This window comes from Melanostigma gelatinosum (assembly GCF_949748355.1).
Source record: "Melanostigma gelatinosum genome assembly, chromosome: 7".
In the NCBI taxonomy this organism is placed as follows: domain Eukaryota; kingdom Metazoa; phylum Chordata; class Actinopteri; order Perciformes; family Zoarcidae; genus Melanostigma; species Melanostigma gelatinosum.
Genome location: NC_136640.1, coordinates 27,508 through 34,385, shown reverse-complemented (window position 1 = coordinate 34,385; position 6,878 = coordinate 27,508). Strand labels below are relative to the sequence as shown.

The 6,878-nt window shown below is 38.4% G+C and overlaps 1 protein-coding gene across 1 annotated transcript; it reads left to right on the top strand.

Moving 5' to 3' along the window:
* Positions 1-245: 245 nt before the first annotated feature.
* clrn1 (clarin 1) lies at positions 246-5,800 on the top strand (the record flags this gene model as incomplete). The annotated part of the gene is made up of 3 exons (XM_079271697.1): positions 246-501; positions 3,107-3,286; positions 5,535-5,800. The coding sequence occupies exons 1-3, from the start codon at positions 249-251 to the stop codon at positions 5,798-5,800; spliced, it is 699 nt and encodes a 232-aa protein (XP_079127823.1). The 5' UTR covers positions 246-248.
* Positions 5,801-6,878: the final 1,078 nt, after the last annotated feature.

The following is a 6,878-nucleotide window of genomic DNA, read 5'->3' as shown; positions in this document are numbered from 1 at the left end:
ATCACACTATTAATAACAAAACAAACTTCAATATGAAATGACCAGACTCCAAGTAAATATACTGTATCACATAATATCCACAATTAGGAGCGCTTTAAAACTTCAGTTCCTCACACCTGAACACTGAGCTCTTGGAGTCTGTAGTTCAGACTGAATGTTGTGATGATGGCTCTCCTCCACCTCCTCCTCTTCCTCCTCCTCTACTACTCCTCGTCCTCGACTCCTCCCCCTCGACTCCTCCCCCCGTCATGCCGAGCCGACAGAAGCAACTTGTGTTCTCGGTCTCCGGTGTCCTCGGTTTTTCGTGTGTCCTCACGGCCGCGGTGGCCACCGGGCTCCCTCTGTGGATCACCGGGGCCGTGCTGTGCCGGACTGGGGCCGAGCTGGTGAACGCTACGGGACCCGAACTGGAGAAGTTCTTAGGAGAGCTGAACTACGGTCTGTTCACCGGAGAGAGGGTGAAACAGTGCGGGTTAGGAGGGAGGACGACCCGCTTCTCCTGTGAGTATATAGATAGAAGTGTGTGTGTGTGTGTGTGTGTGTGTGTGTGTGTGTGTGTGTGTGTGTGCGCGTGCGTGCACGCACACACCAAGGGACATTAGGCTAGTTTGAGATGAGCTAGTCCTGCGCAGAATTTATCACTGGCGATCACAATGCATGCTGGGTAGACTTGTGTCCGACTTGCTCTGACATCATGAACACGAGGTCATCGATGACATCACAAGATAGTCAGTGCTTGTAAATGATCAACAGCTGATCTCTGCTGCTCATTAATAATTCACACGTTTACTCTGAATTATTCAGAGTTTGAGAGTTCTGCTTTTCTGAGACCACAGACTGCAAACCACAGACTGCAAACCACGGACTGCAAACCACGGACTGCAAACCACAGACTGCAAACCACAGACTGCAAACCACGGACTGCAAACCACGGACTGCAAACCACAGACTGCAAACCACAGACTGCAAACCACGGACTGCAAACCACAGACTGCAAACCACAGACTGCAAACCACAGACTGCAAACCACAGACTGCAAACCACAGACTGCAAACCACAGACTGCAAACCACGGACTGCAAACCACGGACTGCAAACCACGGACTGCAAACCACAGACTGCAAACCACGGACTGCAAACCACGGACTGCAAACCACGGACTGCAAACCACAGACTGCAAACCACGGACTGCAAACCACGGACTGCAAACCACGGACTGCAAACCACGGACTGCAAACCACAGACTGCAAACCACAGACTGCAAACCACAGACTGTCGGAAGTTGTGGGAGAACTTGGGGCGATTGAACACCAGATGAGCTGCAGCTTTCTGGACAAGCTCCAGAGGTCTGATGGCCGACGCCGGGGCTCCGGACCAGAGATCAGACACCATAGACTACAAACTACAAACCACAGACTACAGAGCACAGACTACAAACCACAGAGCACAGATCAGAGTGTTTAATGGTCCCAGTTAATGAGAGCAGCCAGCCTTCACTAACCAGGTTTCTGCTTGACTGAATCCGAACTGACAAACAATGCTGCTCTGTTCTTGTTGTATGAAAACATGATGCATCAGAACTAGTGATGGGATGAACCCAAACACAGGTGCAGAAGGATGTCTGGCGGGGAATTAAGAAACGAGCAAAACACAAAACAGGATCAGGATCTAAAAAAACACTCACGATGAATCAAACATGAAACTACAGAGCAGAGCAGGATTAACACAACACTGAGACACACTGGGTTTAAATACACAGGTGAGGAGACACAGGTGATTACAGGAAACCAACTAAACAAAACCACAAGACCATGACAGTGTGTGTGTGTGGGGGGGGGGGGGGCGTAAATGTAGTGCAGTAAATGGACGATATTTCCCTCTGTGATGTAATGCAGTAGAAGTAGTGAATACAAATAAAATGCTGGTTGTAAAAGTAGCTCAGAACCAAGTTGTTCCAAAGCAAAAATACTACTTTGATTAACAAAAGACTCACAAAGTAAAACACATTGATATTATACTCGTGCACGCTCAGTTTAGATGTATGTATGTATGTATGTATGTATATGTATATATGTATATATATATATGTGTATATATATATATGTATATGTAACCTCTGTGAAGATGTCTCCTGGCTAAATGAATCTCTCGGAGCTGGTCAGGCTTGTGGTAACAGCAGGTTTATTCCACATCTGCATTAATGACAAAGGACAACATGGAAGAATGGGTCATCTTGCGGACAACTGCGCATGCTCTGTCTTTCAGTAAATCCTCCGTTGCGTTCAGGATTACCCCTCTTGAAGTACAGTAACACAGTGGTGACATTGATACAGTGATCATATAGTGGGTTTAATTTCATGAAAATAAAATAGCTGAAATAGAACATAAATTGTCTCTCTCTTAAATGTATGAGGAGAATTACAAAAGTATATTTAACCAAAAATATATTTATACAGATTTCTCACACTGAACTGTTACCGTTTTCATTTTATAACAACAATTATATGACTGAGTAAACATGTAGACCATAGAAAATACTGCATCAGCATGTTTAAAATAGTATCACACTCTATAGAACATACTGTAACATACCTGCATTTATGACAAAGGACAACATGGAAGAATGGGTCATCTTACGGACAACTGCGCATGCTCCGTCTAGAAACACGGCATCAAGTTAGTGTTTGCTAACGTTAGCTGTATTGGAGACATTTTTACTGGCAATAAAACACATAAAATACGTATTGTTAACTTCATAAAAACATGGCGAATGTTATCTAAGACAAATAACATTCAACAAAATAAAGCCAGCTCAGCTCTTGTGTACTTTTAAAGTTAGTTGACATTATATTGTCCACGGACATTCACGGACCCGTTACCTTCAGTAAATCCTCCGTTGCGTTCAGGATTACCCATAGTCCTTTGCGTCTACCATTCAGTGCAGGTACACATTTACAACAGCAGGTGGCATACTTTTCCCATTTAGCGGGATTTAACCTGAACCTCTTCAACTATGATATATATATATATATATATATATAAATATAAATAAAAGTCCACATTATTTATTCAGAGATTCATATCAATCAGCTGCTTTTCTCTCCCAGTCTTCCCAGACCTGCTGAGCGTCATCCCAGTAGTCCTCCACGTGTCCGTCATCTTCTTCTGTGGTGTCGTCATCCTCTTCTCCTCCGTGGTCACCGGCTTCTTCTTCTTCAACGCCTTCGGCCGACCGTACGAGACACTCCAAGGCCCCATGGGACTTTACCTGTGGACCTTCATCAGCTGTGAGAAACATCATCATCATTACATCATCTGTCACTGATAGTAATACTACTACTAGAAGTACTACCGCTCAAGAACGGACTCGTGTTCATGTGTCCAGTACTTTAGTTTACGACCTGATGTACACAGAAGTACACATCAAACGAGTAAAAACTAAACTGGTGGAACGTCTCTGTTGTAGGAGGTTATGACTCAGTGCTGGGAGGTTCAGGAAGTGGTATAAATTACGTTCTATTAGAAGACAGTGTGAGCTGTCTGATACGAGCTGCGATTAGTGAAACAGAGTCCGAGGCAAGAGACCTGAATCAGCTGCCCCCCCATCTACATTTACAGCCATTCTTTTATCTGAGGAACAACCTGAGCCTCACTTACCAATGTTTACACCTCTCTAATATCCTCTGAATAAGGAACCTTTCACCATATATTCTCAAAACCTCCCCTAATGAGTGGACAATTGTCTTGATTTTAGACCTCTATCTCTTTTCCTTCATTTGCAGTTTGAACTCTCTTACAATGACGACTCTGTGAACAATGTATATATAATAACATGTATTCTAGTACAATGACATTTATTCTACGACAGTAATATTTATTCTAGTACAATAATAACGTTTATTCGACTACAATAATTACATTTATTCTACTACAGAAATAACAGTTATTCTCGTACAATAATATTTACTCTAGTACAATAATAACATGTATTCTACTACACTACCATTTATTCTAGTACAATAATAACATTTACTCTAGTACAGTAATAACATGTATTCTAGTACAATAATGACATCTATTCTACTACAATAATAACATTTATTCTACTACAGTAATATTTATTCTAGTACAATAATAATCTGTATTCTACTACAATAATAACGTGTATTCTACTACAATAATGTTTATTCTACTACAATAATGACATGTATTCTACAACGGTAATGATTATTCTTGTACAATAATAACATTTACTCTAGTACAGTAATAACATGTATTCTAGTACAATAATGACATCTATTCTACTACAATAATAACATTTATTCTGCTACAGTAATATTTATTCTAGTACAATAATATGTATTGGACTACAATAATAACGTTTATTCTACTACAATAATGACCTGTATTCTACGACAGTAATGATTATTCTAGTACAATAATAACATTTACTCGAGTACAATATGTATTCTAGTACAATGACATATATTCTACTACAATAATAACATTTATTCTAGTACAATAATAACATTTACTCTAGTACAATAATAACATGTATTCTAGTACAATGACATTTATTCTACTACAGTAATATTTATTCTAGTACAATAATAACATTTATTCTACTACAATAATTACATTTATTCTACTACAGAAATAACATTTATTCTCGCAAAATAATATTTACTCTAGTACAATAATAACATGTATTCTACTACACTACCATTTATTCTAGTACAATAATAACATTTACTCTAGTACAGTAATAACATGTATTCTAGTACAATAATGACATCTATTCTACCACAATAATAACATTTATTCTACTACAGTAATATTTATTCTAGCACAATAATAACATGTATTTGACTACAATAATGACATGTATTCTATGACAGTAATGATTATTCTAGTACAATAATAACATTTACTTGAGTACAATAATATGTATTCTAGTACAATGACATATATTCTACTACAATAATATTTATTCTCGTACAATAACATTTATTCTAGTGCAATAATGACATTTATTCTACTACAGTAATATTTATTAGAGTACAATAATATGTATTCGACTACAATAATATTTATTCTAGTACAATAATAATGTTTATTCTACTACAGTAATGATTATTCTAGTACAATAACATTTACTCTAGTACAATAATAACATGTATTCTAGTACAATAATATGTATTTGACTACAATAATATTTATTCTAGTGGAATAATTACATTTGTTCTAGTGCAATAACATTTATTCTAGTACAATAATAACATTTGTTCTAGTACAATAATAACATTTACTCTAGTACAATAATAACATGTATTTGACTACAGTAATACCATTTATTCTAGTACAATAATAACGTTTATTCTACTACAATAATGACATGTATTCTACTACAGTAATGATTATTCTAGTACAATAATAACATTTACTCGAGTACAATAATAACATTCATACTCAAGTATTATTCGGTACGATCCACTAAAGAAGCTTTAATAAAATTACTTCCTGTTTGTGCTCCAGGGCTGTGCAGCTGTCTGGTGATGATTCTTTTTGCGTCGGAGGTGAAACTTCATCATCTGTCCAATCGGATCTCCAACTTCAATGAGGAGAACTTTGTTTTCCACACGTACACTGAACGCTACGACTGGTCCTTCTGGCTCTTCTTCCTCATCTTCCTCCTCCACGGACTTAACTTCTTGCTGATCCGACTTGCTGGAATCCAGTTCCCCTTCCAGGGGAGCAAAGACCCGGACCTCAGCGAGGGGGCGGCTGACCTCATGTACTGAGACCCGGAGTGAGACGGAAGCCTGTAAAGGACAAAAGACTGATGACTGATGATTAAAGTGTTACTGTACAAAATCCATTGAGCTCCATGAATCAATTCAAGTTTATAATTTAGTACGTTTAGATGTAAAATGGTCCCAAAAAACTAAAGCCAAACAACCTGAAATCATCAGATCAGTCGATCAATAAGTCAGTCAATCATTTACTTTGTGAAAACATTCTCTGGTTCCAGCTTCACTTTGAACTGATGATGACTTTGACTCTTCATTGATGAAGGTAGAAGATGTGTCATTGAGACAGTCACATTGTTCAGGAGGGACAGATCTCATCACGTGTCATTAATACTTATTTAATGTGTAATAACTGATGTAATGTTTATAATAATACAAGATTCACTCTGCATGCTGTTGTGGATGAAACTCACCCCAACGTGGAGGAGGCCAGACCACACGTGTGTCCAGCTGCTTCGTGCAGTTCATACGCTGCAATAATAACTCTACCAAAACTGGTTTACAGGGAATTTAATCCCACTGATGCAAGTACGATTACAGTTAAACATTGGAGTACATACTCCTATGAAATATTACAATATTAACCCACTTTGGAAAAAACTACCTCTGGTCCCAGGACACAGCCGTCCCAGGCAACCACACGCTAAAAGAGGCAGAAAAACACTTCTATCCCCGCCCACATATTCGTTCGCGACTCCTCCCCTTCCATCTATCTCAATTTTTGTTAGCTACTTCTCTATGCACTTCAGTAAACGCCTGTCTCCATGACTCTCTTTCCCTGAGTTTCTAACACATTCAATGACTGTCAGTTATGGCTTAATCCCTTCTATGCCAATCCTTCAGTATGAAAGTTAAACTTCTGCAACTCGGCAGAAGCTTCATGTCTTTTAGCTACTAATCCTACAACACTTTATGTTTATCTTAATTATGCATTCCCAATACACTTATGATTATGACTAATTATAAATTCTTAATTATGAATTATTAAACACTTTTTTATTATATCTACTAAACAGTTCTTTGCTCAAATTTCTTACAATTCCCCCCTAACCCACAGTTCACTGTGAGT